Source organism: Suncus etruscus, chromosome 10 (assembly GCF_024139225.1).
Source record: "Suncus etruscus isolate mSunEtr1 chromosome 10, mSunEtr1.pri.cur, whole genome shotgun sequence".
Taxonomy (NCBI): domain Eukaryota; kingdom Metazoa; phylum Chordata; class Mammalia; order Eulipotyphla; family Soricidae; genus Suncus; species Suncus etruscus.
In genome coordinates, this window is record NC_064857.1 from 103,269,671 (window position 1) to 103,288,485 (window position 18,815).

At 49.6% G+C, this 18,815-nt stretch overlaps 2 protein-coding genes across 6 annotated transcripts; one reads left to right on the forward strand and one right to left on the reverse strand.

Annotated features, from left to right (window-relative positions):
- The first annotated feature begins 867 nt into the window (after positions 1–867).
- DBNL (drebrin like) lies at positions 868–15,377 on the forward strand. Of its 5 annotated transcripts, none has more exons than XM_049781878.1 (13): positions 874–993; positions 5,825–5,880; positions 7,619–7,731; positions 8,613–8,687; positions 10,035–10,181; positions 11,081–11,158; positions 11,936–12,087; positions 12,185–12,233; positions 12,614–12,707; positions 13,289–13,384; positions 13,490–13,602; positions 13,908–13,998; positions 14,405–15,377. In XM_049781878.1, the coding sequence occupies exons 1-13, from the start codon at positions 911–913 to the stop codon at positions 14,542–14,544; spliced, it is 1,287 nt and encodes a 428-aa protein (XP_049637835.1). In that variant the 5' UTR covers positions 874–910; the 3' UTR covers positions 14,545–15,377. The 5 variants fall into 5 exon arrangements, with proteins under 5 accessions (XP_049637838.1, XP_049637840.1, XP_049637835.1 ...); XM_049781879.1 differs by having other exon boundaries at positions 12,188–12,233; XM_049781881.1 differs by lacking the exon at positions 7,619–7,731 and having other exon boundaries at positions 868–993.
- An 898-nt stretch (positions 15,378–16,275) lies between these two features.
- On the reverse strand, positions 16,276–18,398 carry PGAM2 (phosphoglycerate mutase 2). Its single transcript, XM_049781891.1, has 3 exons — positions 17,982–18,398; positions 17,716–17,896; positions 16,276–16,477 (listed from the first exon to the last, which is right to left on the reverse strand). The coding sequence occupies exons 1-3, from the start codon at positions 18,393–18,395 to the stop codon at positions 16,311–16,313; spliced, it is 762 nt and encodes a 253-aa protein (XP_049637848.1). The 5' UTR covers positions 18,396–18,398; the 3' UTR covers positions 16,276–16,310.
- Positions 18,399–18,815: the final 417 nt, after the last annotated feature.

The window sequence follows — 18,815 nt, forward strand, 5'->3', positions numbered from 1 at the left end:
GAATCTTCCTAGATTTTCACACACAGCACTGCAGAAAAAGAAATGTGTGATTGCCAGATGCTATTCTAAATCCTGTAAGGGAGAGGAGCTAGCTTGAGAATACTCCTCTGCACTGGGGAAGATGGAGGTCTGGGGCAGCTGCCTTCAACCTAGCCACTCTTTTCTTCCTTGGCTTCCTCCAGCTACCAGAGCTACACATGCAGGCAAATGGTTTCCATGAAGGACAGGTTGTCCCCATGTGCGGGTTCGAATGGTGACACAGCCAAGGCCCTGCAAGGGAGCTAGCTGACTGGGAAACAACCTATAAAAATGAAGATGCGCCAAGCTAGGTGAGGTCTTGGAGAAATGCTCACTTTGGTAGCTTTGACTTCAAAAGTTAGAGTGTTGTTCACAAACTCAAATAAAGTGTCTTAACTAAAAAGAATGAGAAAACAACAGCAACAGCAACAACAAAACACCCAGCCAACGACCAGGAGACACCAGGTACACGGAGGGAGGCCTAGGCTTCCATCCGGGTCATTAGCCACCTCAGGCAGCCGCTCAAGCTGCCCGACTGGGGGCGTGGCCTGCCCCATCCCGCCCCCGACCGTGCGGCTTCCGTCGCGGGGCGGGGCGGGGCTTCCGCCGCCTGCAGCCCAACTGGGGACTCGGCCTACTTCGTCCCGCCCCGACCGTGGGGCTTCCGTCGTCGCGGGGCGGGGCTTTAGTAAAGGGGCGGGGTTTCCGCCGGCTGCAGCCCAGTTGAGGGCGTGGCCTTCCCCGCCCCGCATCTCCCCGCGGCTCCTGTCGCCACAGGGCGGGGCTTCCGTCGTCAGGGCGGGGCTTCAAAGTGGGCGGGGCTTCCGCTGGTCGGGCGGGCTCGGCTTCCGGCCGTCGAGGCTCGCAGTGCCCGGAAGCGACTGGAGCTGTCATGGCTGTGAACCTGAGCCGGAACGGGACGGCCCTGCAGGAGGCCTACGCGCGGGTCGTCCGCGAGAAGTCCCCGACCGACTGGTGGGCGCCGAGGCGGGCCTCTGGGCGGGCTCGGGAGTGGGTTCGAGGGCCGCTGAGGAGCGGGCGGCGGTGCTTCTGATGCTGCCGGGGACCCCGGCGGGTCCGGGCGCGAGCTTCCATGCTGGCTCGGGGAGGCGGCGCAGCTGCTCCCGGGCCTCCCGTTCCCGGGGCGCCCTCGCTGGAGGAGCCCGCAGTGCCGCCCACATCCTGATGCTGCTCCAGCCTTGGACTCTGAGCCGGGCCTGCTCAGAGGCATCTGATGAGGAGCTCCGGGTTTAGGATGCTCTTGGTTCCCACTGCCCAAGAATGGCCCACCCTAACCTGACATGCTGGCCCCCCAAGTTGGAAGAAGTGCCCATCGCAGCTTTACCCTGGGACCCCGGGTTTGGCCACGTTTGAGTCAGGCAGTTTGATGGCTGACACTATTCTGGACCTCTGGGATTGCTCTCTCTGTTCTGCACTCACCGCATGCATGCCTTGCAAGCATGCTCTGTCACTCTCTCCCTGGGCTGACCCGTCTTACACTCCCAATTTTCAGATGTTGAACAGGTGGACTAAGGTGACCAAGGTTTAGGTCTTTGACCATTGCCAGGAGGCAGGGCCTGCTGTTATCGATGGGATATTAGAGGAAATTAGAAAATGAATTAGAATTATAGGGCCGGAGCAATAGTATAGAGGGCCTGACTTGCTGGCTGCCGACCCGAATTAGAATTAGATTCCTGGCATCCCATAAGGTCCCCCAGAATCTCCGGAGTGATCCCTGAGCACCGCAGGCTGTGGCTCCAAAGACACAAAGAAGAAAAATGATCTCCCAACTTTCCTTGGACCCCTATACTCTCTACCCAGAGGTTCCCAAACCGGCCAGTGTCTTTCTTCCCCCCAGAAAAGTCCCTTCTTGAAACAGGAAGCGACTCCCCGATTGCATCTGCTGCTACCCTCTCCCCATGGTCCCAGTGCCTCCTGGCAGGTGGCACTGCCCACTTTGAGAATGATTGTTGAGAATGTTTCTTGGCTGCTTTCTTCTTATTTCGCATCCATATGAAACTGCTTGACTGGAAACCAGAATGACTTTCAGCCCTCTCAATTTCTGACTAGTTACGTTCTATTTTCTTTTATGTTTGTCTGTTTGTTTGGGGGCCACACAGGTTACTTCTAACACTGACCATATGGGGGGATGCTGAGGATCAAGCCTGGTCGACTGTGTGCAAGGCATATGCCCTACCTGCTGTGTGCCGTGCTATCACTCTAGCCTTTGGTGGTTCTATTTTATTAATCACTTGATTTATTAATCTGTTTTATTAATCATTTAATTATTAGTCCTTGCTGCCTTCTCATGGGCCTCCTAATGAGTCCTCTTACAGGTTTCATCATCCTGTCTACTCAGAAACTGGTTTGGGGTTGAAGCCTGATATTCCAGTGACACAGCGACTTCTTTCATCAGGACTCAAGTCTTATTGTCTTTTTCCTAGGCTTTGTAGCAGAGCTTTCCCTCTCTTTAAGAAAAATGTTGGTCTGCCTTTTTCCTTTCAGGACCCACCCATTTCTCTGTCACCATATCCATTCCTAGGCTACTTTATTTTTAGTTTTAGGTCACATCTGACTGCGACCATGCAGAGCTAGAGATGAACCTAGATCTTCTGCATATGAAGCTCTGGCTCAGCCCTTTGAACTGTCTCCTCAAGACCCTCTCAGGATTCTGGACCCTTGCTGCCTTATTGTTTAGCCCTTCACATGCCTTTACCAGTTGTCTCTTTTTTTAACCATGAAGCATTTCAACAAATTCTGTTGGCAGTTGTATTTGTTAGCTGAGAAATGGTTTCTAGACCGTATTACTTCCCTGCAGCAGCTTCCCATTGCATCATTAAATATAGCTCAGACATCTTACCACAATGTCCTGCTGCCCTTTTGTTTACTGTACTCTGACCACACCTGCTTACCATCATGCTAACCTTTCTCTTCCTCAAACCTGGTAGCTAGTTCCTTAGAGTTGCTTGAGAGTCCTTGCTACTTCCTCTGCCAGGAGTAATCTACATTATTCCCAGAGTTCACCCAACTTTTATCTCTCAAGCCTGAGGTTGCCTTCTTGAAGACCATTGTTGATTCCTAACTCCCTGAATGTAGTCACATTTTCCAGTCCCTTTATTTGATTTCCTTTGGACATGTTGCCAGAAACCCTTTAGGATTTCTCGTCTTTCTTCACAGAATGGGTGGGGCAGGTTCTGTCTCTGATGCAGCTTATTAGACTTGTGGATACTCAGATGGAAGGATGGACTAAGAGATACTGAAAAGGTGAGGGACATTATGAGAGTGGGAAGTAGTTTTCGATTTGGTGTGTTTGGAAAGGTTTTATCTAAGCAGACCCTGAAGCCAGGTGTGATGTGGAACAACCACAACATCAGTTCCCAGGCTTGGGTCTTTGTCTTGACTCCTCTATGAGCTTTTAACCTTAAATCATGACATTTAGGCCCAGTCCACTGTCTGACAGAAGTTGTTCTTGTCTTGTAGGTAAGTTCCCTGGCTAACTCCTTTAAGGAATTATTTGTTCCATCACCACCAAGAAGCAGGTTCTTAGCATGTTTTGCGGAAAAGAATTCATGAATTATAAGGTTCACAGAGCCTTAGACTGCCAGGCATAACACACCATTTTTTTTAACCTGGTTTAAAAGAAGAATAGAACTTGACTGGGTATGGAAATGAGCCTCTGAACAGGGAAGTTCCAGAAAATGGACAGGGATGTTGGGGGGTGGGGTGGGTGGCAGGCTCAGAGCTTGGTTCTGGTTTGGTGCAGGACTCATTGGCAGTGCTAGATGGAGTGGCCATTTCTGTTGCATGCTGCTTGTCCAGTGTCTTCATCTTACATACCTAGGGCTTTGTAGATGTCAAAAGGAATGGACTTATATCCTCCGAGGGGTCAGGACAGGACCCTGATCACCACCACAAACTGATTGGCTACCATCTCCAAACTCTTCCCTTGTCCCCCACCTCCCTTCTAATTTTTTTTTTTTTTTGATTTTTGGTTTTTGGGTTATACCCGGCATCTCTCAGGGGTTACTCCTGGCTCTATGGTCAGAAATCGCTCCGGCAGGCTCGGGGGACCAAATGGGATGCCGGGATTTGAACCAATGACCTTCTGCATGAAACGCAAATGCCTCACCCTCCATGCTATCTTTCCGGCCCCTCCCTTCTCATACTTTATGAAGTTTTTTTTTTTCCCCAGTATTTCTCTTCCTTGAGGTCTCTTTTCCCAGGAAGCAATGTTCATTACTGGTGAACTGTTTTCCCTTATAGCCAGCTCTGCTGGTCTTGGATATTGTTTTCTTTTGGGGGCTATTTTCTTTCTGGATATACTTGGTTTTGGCAAGACCTTGGGAAAGCTGTTTCTGTCAACCTTTATCACAGGAACACCTGCCTAGTCAGTTGTGACTGGCCTCTGCTCTGGAATGTGGACCAACTTTGACTTTGCCTTGTTTGATTTGCCATAATGGGTCAGAACTTCCCTCTTTGCTGCCTGTAGCAGAGTTGGGGCAATACAGGTTCCATGCAGATGACTGGAAAGACAGCTTTTAAGATAGTTTTCCTGGGGCTGGCAAGGTGGCGCTAGAGGTAAGGTGTCTGCCTTGCAAGCGCTAGCCAAAGAAGGACTGTAGTTTGATCCCCCGGCGTCTCATATGGTCCCCCCAAGCCAGGGGCAATTTCTGAGCACTTGGCCAGGAGTAACCCCTGAGCATCAAACGGGTATGGCCCAAAAAACCAAAAAAAAAAAAAAAAAAAAAAAGTTTTCCTTAGTTCTGGTCAGGGAACCTTTTGAGGTCCATATTTAATAAAACTTGGTGTATTTTTCTTTCTTTTTTTGGGGGGTGGTGGGGTGGGGGGTCCACACTTGGTGGGTCTCAGGGGTTACTCCTGGAGAAATTGCCCCTGGCAGGCACAGAGGACCTTATGGGATGCCTTGGGTTGGCTGCATGCAAATGCCCTATTGCTGTGCTATCTTTCCAGCCCCAAAACTTGGTGTATTTCTCCAGTACCTCTGGGGTTACAAATTTATTAGCTTATTTTTGCAGAGGTTTTATAGATAATAAAAGAAGACATGAATAGTCTCACAGTCCTCTGTGTAGGCTAATTTTTTTGGAAGGGATGGTGAGGGAACTCGGAAAAAAGGTTTTCTTACTCCTAGGTAATCTGTGGATTGACTTGGAGTCAGTCACATGCAAGGCCTTAATCTTATGCCACATGGTATAGATAATCTAAAGCTCTGCTAGATAAACTTGTTAAACAAAGGAGCCTGTTTTTAGAGGGACATGGTTACATGTCAGATCATGTCTCCAGTAGTTTCTGTTACACTGTACATGCCCTACTAAAGTCCCAAGTTTGCCAGAGTCTGTTTCTGAGAGACCCGTTCCTGTGACATTCCATTAACTTTCTGGTCAAAGCAACAGATCTGCATATGGGTATTGGTGTGCCTGTTGTGCACGTTTCTCTTTTCCTCTGGCTGTGCCTTGGGTTCAGGAAATGTGTGAGTTTCTTTTGCCTTTTCAGATGCACATGCCTGTCTTCTGTACATGCGTAAGTGTGTTGAAACTTGCCATAAAGCTTGAACATTTACTTTTTTTTTTTTAGAGATATGTTCCTCCTAAATCCCTGTGTTAAGATAGGCCAGCATTGTTTCGTTTTATTCTGAGGATTATTCTGGGGCATTCCCCTGGACCACGTGTGGGGCCAGCAGTGCTACTCTCATACTCTGGTGATTAGCTCTCTGGGGTCCAGCATGAAGCCTTGGTGTCATGAGGGACCTAAGGCTGACCCTATAGGTCATTTGTAATATGTTTTCCAGGGCTCTCTTTACCTATGAAGGCAACAGCAATGACATCCGTGTGGCTGGCACTGGGGGTGAGTATGACCAAGTTGGGTTTTGGGGATATCAGAAGGTTGAAGATGGGGAAGAAGGGTAAAGTATATGAAAGAGAGGAACATCAGAGTCTCTGCAGGTGGTACAACTATTGAGACATCTCTGCTGGCTGAGAGTGGACCCACCTACATCATTAGTGTCCATGTTGGAAAATTACTTGATTCCTTCCTGAGGGCATTACTTGGTTCCTTCCACAGGCACATTGGCTGCAGCTGGTCAAGGCTAGAGGGACTCAACCAAGCATTGGGGTTGAGTGGGTAGAAGGAGCACTCAGGATAACCTTTGGGATTAGATCTAAGTAAAAATACTTATGTCTTTTCTTAACACCTGTATTGTAGTTGGGAGTAGCTGAGATGGGGCACAGACTCACTTCCTAGCAGGTAGACAGCCCAGCGTCTGGCTCACACTGCATTCTTAGTTGAGTTGCTGTTGGCAGGATGACAATGACAAATCCATAGAGCTGAGTATTGATGAAGGAGGAGAAGGTTTCTCTTGGTGCACTGAGTGTGCGGAAGTAGCATTGGTGTGCACAGTCAGTGGGGGCAGGAGTATCTCAAAAAGTACTGCTTAAATATGTCATGACAGGAAGTCTGCAGGAAGGGCTGTTTGAGCCGCACCAGGCAGAGACTTTTGTCGTTGATTGAACCAGAAGTAATGGTGGGATGTAAACTGCTTGACTCTAAGCTGATCCCCATTACTCTTCTCATGCGCAAGGTCCGCTCTTGGGGTTCAAGCCAGGCACTGCTTCATGACTCAGTGACTCAGCGACCTAAAGTTCCTTACTCTTAACAGTAGGAGTCATCAGCAACAGGATTGCAGAGCTCAGCAACCAGAGTTTCCCTACCATTATTCCCAGTTGCCTGTATAGAGCTCTGCTGTGAGTATCCAGACTAGGGTCTCAGGACTGCCCCTGTTTTTATGGACTCCTATAGCAGAAACATATGGTCCTCTTCCTCACAAACTGGAAAGGTGTGTGAAGACTTTGATGAAATGTAAAAGCTGGGGTAATGCCGGGGTCCATAGACTGTAATTGGAGAAAGCATGATGGTCTTACTTTCTTTCCCTCTTACACAGTTTAAGAGAAAAGCAAATACACAACTAGAACATTCTTGTCGATATAGAACAGGAATAGATGGGAGACTCCAGAGTCCTGAGCAGACACATAGATAACTCAGCAGGCCCTGTTATTCTAGGGTCCTTTCTGGGATCTGTGTCACTAATAGTATCAGAGTGGTTGTCTTTTTAGAATGGTACTTGGTTAATAGCAGAAAGAACATTTTTATTTCAAGGATTATGCATGATTTTAAACTAGTATAGATTTTTAAAATTCACCTGAGATAGTTGAAGATGCATATTCTAAGTACTTACAAACCTTCTTAGTGGAGGTGGGCCCAGGAATCTGATTTTTTGTTTTGTTTTGTTTTTGGGTCACACCTGGTTGTGCTCAGGGCTTACTCCTGTCTCTGTGCTCAGAAGTCTCCCCTGGCAGGCTCTGGGTGCCATACGGGATGTCGGGAATCAAATTGGGGTCCATTCCAGATTGGCTGTGTGCAAGGCAAATAAATGCCCTACCACTGTGCTATCATTTTGGCCTCAGGAATCTGATTTTAATGCAGGTAGAATGAGAACCTTGATGTAGACAGTTTCTGTTCTTGGACCAGGTGCTTAGGTGGGTAAGGGGTACTGGGTCATCTTTGATCCTCCTTGTGACTGCTACAGAAGGGGGCTTGGAGGAGATGGTGGAGGAGCTCAATAGCGGGAAGGTGATGTACGCCTTCTGCAGGGTGAAGGACCCCAACTCTGGCCTGCCTAAGTTCGTGCTTATCAACTGGGTATGTATAACTGTAGGACATTGAATTTTCATCTATATATGATATAGAACACATCCCTCCCTCCCTTTCTTATTTTCTTTCCCCCTCCATCTTTTTCCTCCTCTCTCACCTTCCCCCTATTCTTCTCCCTTCCCTCCTTTTTCTCTTTTCTCCTTTCCCTCTCCTCTTATTTCCCCACTTCCCTTCCTCTCTCCTTTCCTTTCTTCCCCTTTTGTGGTTGAAGCAGTGGGAGTCTTAAGGCTTGTGAAGGAACAATGCCTTCAGTAGATAAACTTACTATGGCCCAAAATATTCTTTTTTTTTTTTTTTTTGTGGTTTTTGGGTCACACCCGGCAGTGCTCAGGGGTTATTCCTGGCTCCATGCTCAGAAATTGCTCCTGGCAGGCATGGGGGACCATATGGGACGCTGGGATTCGAACTGATGACCTCCTGCATGAAAGGCAAACACCTTAACTCCATGCTATCTCTCCAGCCCCAAGCCCAAAATATTCTTAGTATAGAATTTACTCCTCAAGCACAAATAGACAGTAACTTCAAGAAATTCCTGTGCCCCCCCCCCCTTTTTTTCCTGCAGGGTAGTTTATTCTCGGGGACAGAGGGCATAGACAAGAGTAGGGTTCTATTCTAACCAAGTGCTTAGTGAGGACCAGGGGAATCTGAGGTAACTCTCCTTAGTGGGAGCTCTCTTGTAGTTTTTACTGCCACAGGAACCTTTCTGAGCTTGGAAGCGAGGGATCTTTCCTTCTTAGTTCGGGTTTCTGTCTGTCCTCTTCTAGGACATAGGAAAACTGCAAGGTTCATGGGGGAGGAAGTGGCTTTGTGGGGTACTTGGGTTATGCTGGGATGTTGCATGGAGGCTCATTTTATATATTATTACGCAGACTGGTGAAGGTGTGAATGACGCACGGAAGGGAGTATGTGCTAACCACGTCAGCACCATGGCCAGTTTTCTGAAGGTAAGGGCCACCTAATCCTGTCTGCTCCATAAAGGTTCTCACAGTCCCAAGTTTCCTAAGTGTGAGTGATTGGGAATTATACCCAAGATAGAAGTGTGTTCTGGATTCTATTGCTGAGTCTAGAATTTGTGCTGCCCCTCTTATTCTACAAATCTGGGGTAGTCAGGATACAGACAGAGTCTTCTGTAGGCTGTTCTTTGTGTCCTTTTTGACTGCATGGAACTCTGGGTTACTTTTATTAGCACCATGAATATATTCAGTTTTGTTTTTGTATCACACCAGCAGTGCTGGGAGGGACTACAATCAACTCCATGCTCTGGGGACCGTGTAGTGCAGGGATCAAACCTGGGCTCCTAGGTGCAAAGCCTTTGCTCTAAGCCTTTGAGTTGTCTCGCCCAGATACTGTTTCCCTGTCAGAAATTGGAAGAAAGTTGCTTGCCAGATTATGCACATTCACTTTGATGCATTTTATTTTGGGCCATATCTATGGTGGTCATCACATAATGAGCCATTCTTAGTTTCAAAGCATTTTATCAAAAAGCACTCCTTCACTTCCAGTTAATTTTCATTTTTTAACTGTCAAGTAAACTTAAGCCTTTGATTTCCTGTTCTGCCACCACTTCTTTAGCTATGCTTCAGTTTGGCCTTGTAAGCACTAAGAGAAAAGGCCTCATGTTTATTGGGATGTCTAATAACAGTGAGGGAGATCATGGTTTTGGTTTTAAAGGAAAAAATTGGGGGTTTACATTTGTATAAAGTATATTCATTTCCAGGTTTATTTAAAGTTATTTGGGAGGCCTGGAAGGAGTAGATAGTGTTTGCTGATAGGCCTGGCAGTGCTCAGGGCTTCCTGGCTTTGTGCTGAGGGATCACTCTTGGCTATGCTCGGGACCATATGGAGTGCTGGGGATTGGCTGTGGTAGGCTGTGTGTAAGGTGGCTGTATCATTTCTCTGATACCCCTTTAGGTTAATTTTCATTGATAGAACCATTTATTTCCTATGTGGCACCAGGTATGAAACCCAGGTCTTCACACATAAAATGCAAGTACTCTATGACTCAAGCAACATCTGCAGCCCCAGAATGAGGCCTTTTAACAGCTTTTCAAATGCCTGAGCTGTTCACTAAACTATAACAGGGAAGATACAGTGTCATAGAACAAGCCGGAGCACTGTAGAGCTTTGGGGCTTTGCACATGAGCTGGGACAAGGATGGAAATTCTCCTTAGTGTGGTTTGAGCTTTTCAGGAGACTTTGACCCTCAGTTCCTCACCCAAGAGCTGGGCAGCAGTGTTTAGTAATCTGCAGACTTGTGTGCAGCCTTTCATCAATGGTTGCTTCTGCTTTAGGGGGCCCATGTGACCATCAATGCGAGGGCTGAGGAGGATGTGGAACCCGAGTGCATCATGGAGAAGGTAGCCAGAGCCTCAGGTGCCAACTACACCTTCCACAAGGAAAGCAGCCGCTTTCAGGATACGGGCCCCCAGGCCCCAGTGGTGAGTGCTTCAGCAGGAATGAATGCAGTTTCCAGTGTCAAGAATTGGGAACCTTAGGCAGTTTGAGCAGTAGCACAGCACACATTGCCTTGCACATGCCAGCACAGGTTCAATTTCTGGTATCCCATATGGTCTCCCAAGCCTACCAGGAGTGATTCCTGAGTGCAGAGCCAGGAATAATCCCTGAGCATTGCCAGGTGTGGCTGCAAAAGAAAAATCTGGGAACCTTCCCTCTCTATGTTAGTCCCCAGAGGCTTGGGCTGGCTTCCCTGGCTTCCATTCCCTCAGCCGTATCCAGGCACCGCTGGCCCTGGGCCTAACATTGGCAATTGTTTTGTTGAGACAGGTAATAGGTACTTAATGAGCCTGAGGAGTGGTCTTTGACTTTGTCTCTTGTTCAGCTATGGAGTGGCTTAAATCAATGCTGTGTAGTTACAGGCCCATTGCAGGGCCGAGTGCTGCAAGGTCTCAGCATTGTGCTGAGAATTGTGGCCTGTGTTTACCCTAATCCCAGGTTGGGAGCCAGGTCCTCTTGAGTACATCTGTAGTGTGTGAAGAGTCCGTGAGCACTTCAATGGTGCTCTGTGATGGTAGTCCGTCCTCCTGAGTAAAACTCAACTCCTTTTGGACTTTTGGCTTCCAGGAACTTCATGGTCCTCAATAGAGGTCCTGTTTGCCCTGGCTTTGTACAGAGGGGCCTGATGCAGCTAGAGGCCCTCCAGTGTTGTCTGGAGGTGAGTGTTCCCCCTTTGCAGTTACTCAGGCCTTTCTAGACTCTGGCTTAGATAATAAGGATTAATTGGTCACACTACCTTCTAGCAGGAGTTGTGCAGTAGCAGTTCTAGATCTTGCTCTTCACTGCTCTTGATGACTCAACAGTGAATTCTCTGTTACTGCAGGGCTCTGTGTACCAGAAAACAAATGCTGTGTCTGAGATCAAAAGGGTTGGCAAAGACAGCTTTTGGGCCAAAGCTGAGGTGAGTGCTTCTCTGAATATAATAGTAATGATTGATATTTAAGGAGTGAATAATTTGCATCTTTATCTTATGTCTGAGGTACACAATGAGTATTTTACTTGTCCTCAGTTTATCTCACTCTTAAGTTTATGGAACAAATGTTCTTCTTTTTTGGGGGGGGGGGAGCCACACCTTGTGGCGCTCAAGGGTTACTCCTGGCTGTCTGCTCAGAAATAGCTCCTGGCTGGCACGGGGGACCATATGGGACACCGGGATTCGAACCAACCACCTTTGGTCCTGGATTGCCTGCTTGCAAGGCAAACGCTGCTGTGCTATCTCTCCGGGCCCCAAATGTTCTTCTTTTTTTTTTTTTTTTTTTTGGTTTTTGGGCCACACCCGGTGATGCTCAGGGGTTACTCCTGGCTATGCGCTCAGAAGTCGCTCCTGGCTTGGGGGACCATATGGGACGCTGGGGGATTGAACCGCGGTCCGTCCTAGGCTAGCGCAGGCAAGGCAGGCACCTTACCTCCAGCGCCACCGCCCGGCCCCCCCAAATGTTCTTCTTAACATCAAACTCAGATTTAGAGATTCAGGGGGTCAAGTAACACAGCTACTATCAGTATGTCAGCCACCAAACATCAGTCCCTGTGTCAGCTGTAGCTCCCCAGGTGGTTTATAATGCGGTACTGTTTGCTGAAGGCACCACTCACTAAGTTTATTTTGGGTGGGATTAAGAGGACTTTACCTTTCCAATAAGTGTGGGGCTGATCTTGGAGAACTGGTGATGGCTCTTGGCAGAAGGAAGAAGAGAACCGGAGACTGGAGGAGAAGCAGCGCTTAGAGGAGGAGAGGCAGCGCCTGGAGGAGGAGTGGCGGGAGCGGGAGCTGCGGGAGGCTGCCAGGCGGGAGCAGCACTACGAGGATCAGGGCAGGAAGGCTGCTTCACAGAGGTGAGCTTAGAGCAGGTGGGGCTGCCCCTGTTTCAAGGAAGCAGGTGGAGTCTTGAGTGAACTGGGCTCTAACTCTTTTCTTATCTCTTTACCCAAGCAGGAATTGTGGCCAGCAAGAAGTGGTCTCAAGGAACAGAGAAAACCAGGTCAGATTTGGTAGTATGAGGGTGTCCTCAATTGCTGAGGTCTTTTCCTGAAGTGTGGAGACTTCCTGCTGCAAAGCATGGGGGATGTGTGTATTGCATTTTGCAGACCTAGACTGCTTGATGTGGCCCACAGAGCTTAGGAGGGGGCTGAGGAGGATTCTGCTAGGGCAGATGAGAACCTGGGGCACCAGGTATGCCACTAATAGTGGAGAGAAGAGCAGATACCCTGGTGTGTACCTTAGCCTAGTCCCAGAAGATGCCCTGTGAGCCCTTCTACTGTGTATTTGACTTCCTAATGCCCGACACAGCTGTTATTAACTGGGAAGACCTGTGGGCTCCTGGATACTTATTCATGGCAGGCTCAATGTGTGCCCTTTCAGGAGCCTCTTTGCCAGCAGGCAGTGCACCCACGGGAGATTTTCAAGCAGAAGGAGAGGGCTATTTCCTCCTCATCTGTCTCCACTTCTCAGCCAGGTAAGACATTCCTCTAGGTCTAGCCATGAGACCCACGCAGAGTCTGGGCCCCTGTCCAGTGCTCCCTCAAAGTAGCAAAGGCATGACAGGTATGGGAGTGAGCATGAACCTGCATTTATAAAGGCTGGTTCTAGGAGAGATCATGCACCCACATAACCCCTTTAGCCTTTAGCTATGTCCTTTTGAGACATGGGGTTGGGGAGGAAGGAATGAGGGAGTAAGGAGGGGAGGATGTGGGGGAGAAAGAGAGAGGAGAGAAAGGAGAGAGAGAGGAGAGAGAGATCTAGGTAGGTGGGTGTCTGCCGCAAACACTGTTCTGTGCGTGTGCCTGGCAACCAACTCACCCATGTTTCTGGTGACTGAACAGTGCAAGTGTGTATTTGTGCATGTGTGTTGATTGCCCACCAGTTTGAGTTTTTGTGGTTTCCACCTGCCATGTAGCATGCTGTTGACTGTGCTCTCGTAGTCACCAGCCTAACCCAGGTCAGTCCTCTGCAGTGCAGGGCGTAGAAAAGGTGGCAAGCCAATAGGAACCCTCATCAGCTGTGATGCCGTTTGTGTTCTTCATTGTCGATTTGCAGGCAAGCTGAGGAGTCCCTTCCTTCAGCAGCAGCTCACTGAACCTGAGATCTCACTCAATAGAGAGCCCGCTCAGGCTGTTTCGAGGCTCAGGACAGGTAAGCTCATGGCAGCTATGGGGAGGACAGGGTTTGGAAATGTGTGGATGGAGATGGGGTGCCATCTTCCTCCCCTGGATTAGAGCAGATTGTTCTCCCTTGTAGATCTTCCTGAAGAGCCAGTGCCTAGCCCTGCTCAGAGTCTGGTGCAGGCAGAAGAGGAAGCCACGTACGAAGAACCCCCAGAACAGGAGGGATTCTATGAGGAGCCCCCATTGGTAGGTTCCCCACAGTGGGAGCAGGATTGGAAAGGGGTGTTGCCCCCTATACAACTTTCTTAGCCTTTTGGAGGTGGAACCCCTGACTTATGGGGATTATCTTGTTTATTGGGAAGAAGTTGTGTGCTCTTACGTTGTCTGGTATGACATTGGGGAAGGTGTGCTGAGAGGTGGCGTTGAAGGGCGGAAGTAAAAGAACTGTAACCATTGTCCTCTATATGCCAGTCCCTCTCCCCAAGCCCTACCTGACCCCAGGTCAGGACCTAGTCAGACATGCCCAGGACCTCTTTCTCACCCCTGAACAGGTACAGCAGCAGGATGTGGGTGCTGAGCAGGTCGATCACTACCTGAGCGGAAAAGGACTCTGTGCCCGTGCCCTTTATGACTACCAGGCAGGTATGTGCTGAGTCCTGGCCCCGTCAAATGAAAGAGCATCAGGAGAGGAGGTTTTAGGACCCTTTTGGGGACTAGCCCCTGAGGGATTGAAAGAGAGGAAACAGTGGATGAACAGAATGGGATGGAAACTCAGAATAAGAGGTGTCTTGCAGGGACTAGGCTTCCACTTACACTATCTCCTAGAACGAATTCCAGTTAACTTTGTTCTGGGCCAGAGCTGAATAGCAGGGCTTCGGCCCCCAGGGCAAAGGCCTCAGAAAGCACGCTCCCTGTAGCTGAGCACTCAGCCTAGAGTGAGGCTGTGTAGAAGGGGTGTAATAGGTAATTGTACTTACACAGAACACAGTCAGGACATGTGTCCAAGTCCCCTCAACCTCTAACAGCATCTGGACTGGACTCTTTGCAGCTGATGAGACAGAGATCTCCTTTGACCCTGAGAACCTCATCACTGGCATTGAGGTGATTGATGAAGGCTGGTGGCGTGGCTATGGGCCAGATGGCCACTTTGGCATGTTTCCTGCAAACTACGTGGAGCTCATTGAGTGAGGACCCCTCGCTGCTATTCAAGGCTGAGGTCCGCTCTTCCCTTCCTCACCCAGGCTTGGGTTCCTTACTGCTGGAAAAAGAGGTTTCGTAGATAAGGATGGCATTCTCCATGAGCGGGACCCAGATGAAGACAGACTTTGGACTCTATCTGGCTTGGACTCTATTACCTCAGATGCAGCAGCAGTAACTTGGTGATTCCTAAACATGCTTTTGGTTACTACTCAGATCTCCAGACCAGCCCTTCGATGGTTTTTATCCAAGGAGAATGGTGGTCCAGTTTTGAGCCTTGGCAGAGGCCTCTGCTCTAGCCCCTGCATTTGCCTTTTTTTTTTTTCCTTTTTCTCTTGGCTTCTAAGGGGTCACAACTGCAGATACTTAGTGACCTTGGGAACAGTAAACCTAGAGATTGATCACTAAAGTTATGCCAGTTTTGCAGCAATAGATTGTCTCTCTGGATCCTGCTGTTTCCCTTTGCTGTGTTCCACTGCTGGGGCAGTGGACAGAGGACCAAACCCCCACTTAAATGTGAAGGAAGGTGAAAACATAGACATGACTGGTCTTTCGTGTGCTTTACCTTTGTCTGCTTCCCTGGTGTGCACTTCCTGATTGAATCAAGTTCTGGAAAAGAAACCAGCGTGACCTTGGACTGCTTTTCTGGCCCATCTCTCTGCCTTTGGATGAAGAATTGCTCCACACTGGCCCCAGCTCTGATCCCTCATTGTAGCCTGTATGTCCTTGCGTGGAAACACCTTCCTAGTATTTTGGGTGCATACATGTGAGCTCACTCACTGTTAGGCATCTGGAAGAGGCATAAATGTTAAGATGCAAGTAAACTTCAGCATCCTGCATTTCAGTTCTTTCTGCTTCTGTCATGGGGAACCTCCACTTGTCTGTTCATAACATCTGTCTGTGCGTGTGGCACCCACCTCACTGTTACACCCTAGGATGTGCTAGGTACATACATCTTAGGGTGAAGGCTGCCCTGAGGATACTGCTTTCCTCTGCTATTGAAGCCCAATGCTTCCTCTGCCTGGTGGCATATTGCCTGTCTACCCTTTTGTCCAGGCATACCCTTGTTGAGGAGACCCTATGAATTTAATGTTTCTCATTTGGCATCTGGTTTGGACTTTGCTGATTCTCAGGGCTGGAATCTAAGGTACCTCCTTCCTGGAGATTGAGGAGATAAGCCCTTGGAGAGGAATCTGTGCAGCAGTGGCCTAGACCACTCCATCATTTACCCAAGCTCCTGATCTTAGAGCATATGATTAGTGAATTTGATGAGACTAGAGGATTCTTTTTTTTTTTGGCTGGGGTTGGGGTAGCTCACACCCAGCAGTGCTTAGGAGTTACTCCTGGCTCTGCACTCAGAAATCGCTCCTGGCAGGCTCGGGGATACCAGAGGTTGAATGCATGTCTGTCCTGGGTTGGCAGCATGCAAGGCAAATGCCCTATTGCTGTGCTAGCACTCCGGCCTTGAGACTAGAGGATTCTAAGAAGTTTAACTAGGTTAACTCTCCCTTGTTCCTCATATCTAATGTGCCTGGGCTGTGTGGGCAACCTGAGTCAGCGCCCCTGCCACTCCTCCTCCCAGCAGCACTACTGATGGGAACTTGGACTCCAGGAGTGGAGCCAGCCATGACAAGTTGTGGTGGGTACATGCTGGGGTGGGGAGAATCTACACCTGTTAGTTCACGAGCCAACCCTGCCCTGGCCAGACGTTTTCAAAGCAGCGGGAGGAGGTGTCTTTATTTGCCAAAACCCACCGGTCACTTGGCCTTGCCCTGGGCAGCAACAGCCTCCATGGCCTTCCGCACAGTTTCCTCATCACCGAGGAACCGCATGGGTTGGGTGGGCTTCAGATTCTGGTCCAGCTCATACACGATGGGGATCCCCGTGGGCAGGTTCAGCTCCATGATGGCGGCGTCTGACATTCCTGGACCAGATGGATGAGATCCTTAGCCCTTCCTGAGTGTTGACCGGGCAGCTGTGTGCTGACCCACAAGCTCTCTCTGCCCCCTACAGGCCTTAGAGCTGATCTACTGACTATGCAGCAAGACTCCTGCCCTTGCTAAGGCAGCGGAAAGAAATGTGGCTAGGGAAGGTAAGCAGAAATACAGCAGCTTGCAGGGAAAGCCAATGACAAATAGGTCCTTGGCTCTGCCCTGGATAACTGGCCTGGGGAAGTGCCATTGGATTCTCTGGCCTAGTGGCTGAAGCAGCAGATCCTTAGGCGCTATAATTCTAATTATAGCCATCCTGGTAGAAAAGGGATGGATGCCCCGAGAAGCTCTCGAGAGCAAGAATGCTTCTGTGCAAGGCGGACAAGGCAGCTGTACCAGATGGAAAGGGTGTTCTCTGGAAACCCAACTCTGCTGGCCTCAAGCCCCTGACTGGAATAGCAGCTCAACCTTTGGTATTTACAAAACTCCATCCTCATGGGACCTGGAAGCTTATTGTAACACATTATCTGTGCTTTGGACTATCTCCTAGATATGCAGGACTGAGGCACATGGGCTGCAGGAAAGGCCCCTGGAAGAGAGTGGGCAGAAAGTGGTCTCCTGTCTGCAGGGCTCAGCCTCGGTACAAGGCATCAGAGTAGATGGATTCTGGGGAGGTTAGAAGGGCTGACAAGGCCTCAGAAGCTTATGTTCTGCCAGACTGCCAGCTCATCCCTCAGGGATAAATTTGGTGTCCACCACTTTCTTCCTTGATCTCATTAAGCTTGAAGGCCATTTTAGGCACCCAAACAGCAGAGATAATCGAGGCCCAGTGAGTAAAGTGACCTGCCTTACTTCACTTGCAAGCTGACAGGGAGCCAGGCCGCCCTGCCTTCTGACTAGGTGACCTGGGCAAGATGCCAACAGCCACTTCTCTACTTCAGTGCTGTGTGTGTGAGAAGCCTGACTAGCCTGGGATCCTGGGTCAGCGTTGGCAGACATTTTCCCCAACAGTTTTCAGGATGGTTCATTTTATGGTGTTCTCAGAACATAGAAATGAAACATTTGATAAAGCTGTGTCTGTAAATAGTTTTCCAGTCTTCCCCCTTTCAGTGCAGCTTGAGGCCCCCCACCTCCATGCTGGATGCAAAGGCCCCACACATTGGCCACTTTAAGAAGTTTGTGACTGAATCAAGGGCAAATCACTGCCACCCCTGGGAGGGCCAGGCCTTACCTTCCAGGTGCTTGACAATGCCTCGGAGACTGTTTCCGTGGGCAGCAATGAGCACTCTCTTGCCAGCCTTGATCTGGGGGACAATCTCCTCATTCCAGAAGGGCAGGGCTCTGGCGATGGTGTCCTTGAGGCTCTCACAAGCAGGCAGCTCTCCCGGCTTCAGGCCTGCATAGCGGCGCTCCTGGAAGCACCAGGGCTGCTGTTTTCCCCACCCAGGCTCCCACTGAGGCCTCCACCCAAGCCTGTCTGCCCCTCACAGAACTCACCTTACTGATGGAATTGTAGTAGGGGTGCTGGTCGTCCATCGGGGGTGGCGGGATGTCAAAGGAACGCCTCCAGATCTTCACTTGCTCCTCCCCATGCTTTGCTGCTGTCTCTGCCTTGTTAAGACCCGTGAGACCACCGTAGTGTCTCTCGTTGAGGCGCCAGGTGCGGATTACAGGCAGCCACATCTGATCTGTACCGTCCAGGATGGTCCAAAGGGTGCGGATGGCCCGCTTGAGCACTGAAGTGTAGCAGATGTCAAACTCCATCTTGGCGTCCTTAATGGCCTTGGCCCCTCTCTTTGCTTCCTCTGTCCCCTTCTCACTCAGTTCTGCATCGAACCAGCCACAAAAGCGATTCTCTTGGTTCCAGGTGCTCTCTCCATGCCGAACCATCACAAGGCGGTAGGTGGACATGCTGGTGGCAGTGAGGCAGGCTCCTCCGGCAGGGCAAGGACAGATGCCACCCCGAGGCCCGGACTTTATAACAGTCTGTTTCCAGCCCCCCACACAGCCAACTGCCAATCAGCATTCTAGCCCTGACAGACAGGCAGCAGGTGGCCAGTAATAAGACTTGGGGGGAGGGCAGGTCAGGAGCTGGACTTAAAATAGCAGCTGCAGCCACTATTGGCCACATTTTCAGAATGCAGGCTGTTGGGGGTGGGGGTGGGAGTGGGGATGGGGAAGCAGAGGGTTGCTAGATATGAAGGGCAGAAGCAAGCCTAAAGTGGGGAAATTGGGGAGCTGTGTGTGTGGGGGGGGGAGAGGGAGAGGGAAAGAGAAGGGGGAAAAGGAAAGGGGAGAGAGAAACAGGTAGGCGCTGCAGGGGCCCATCGG

Coding starts and splice junctions, on each gene's coding strand:
- PGAM2 (XM_049781891.1), bottom strand. CDS start 18,395: ATGTCCACCTACCGCCTTGTGATGGTTCGGCATGGAGAGAGCACCTGG. Junction 17,897..17,981: donor ACTACAATTCCATCAGTAAG/GTGAGTTCTGTG, acceptor TGGTGCTTCCAG/GAGCGCCGCTATGCAGGCCT. Junction 16,478..17,715: donor CATTGTCAAGCACCTGGAAG/GTAAGGCCTGGC, acceptor CATCTGGTCCAG/GAATGTCAGACGCCGCCATC.
- DBNL (XM_049781878.1), top strand. CDS start 911: ATGGCTGTGAACCTGAGCCGGAACGGGACGGCCCTGCAGGAGGCCTAC. Junction 7,732..8,612: donor AGTTCGTGCTTATCAACTGG/GTATGTATAACT, acceptor ATTATTACGCAG/ACTGGTGAAGGTGTGAATGA. Junction 8,688..10,034: donor CCATGGCCAGTTTTCTGAAG/GTAAGGGCCACC, acceptor CTTCTGCTTTAG/GGGGCCCATGTGACCATCAA.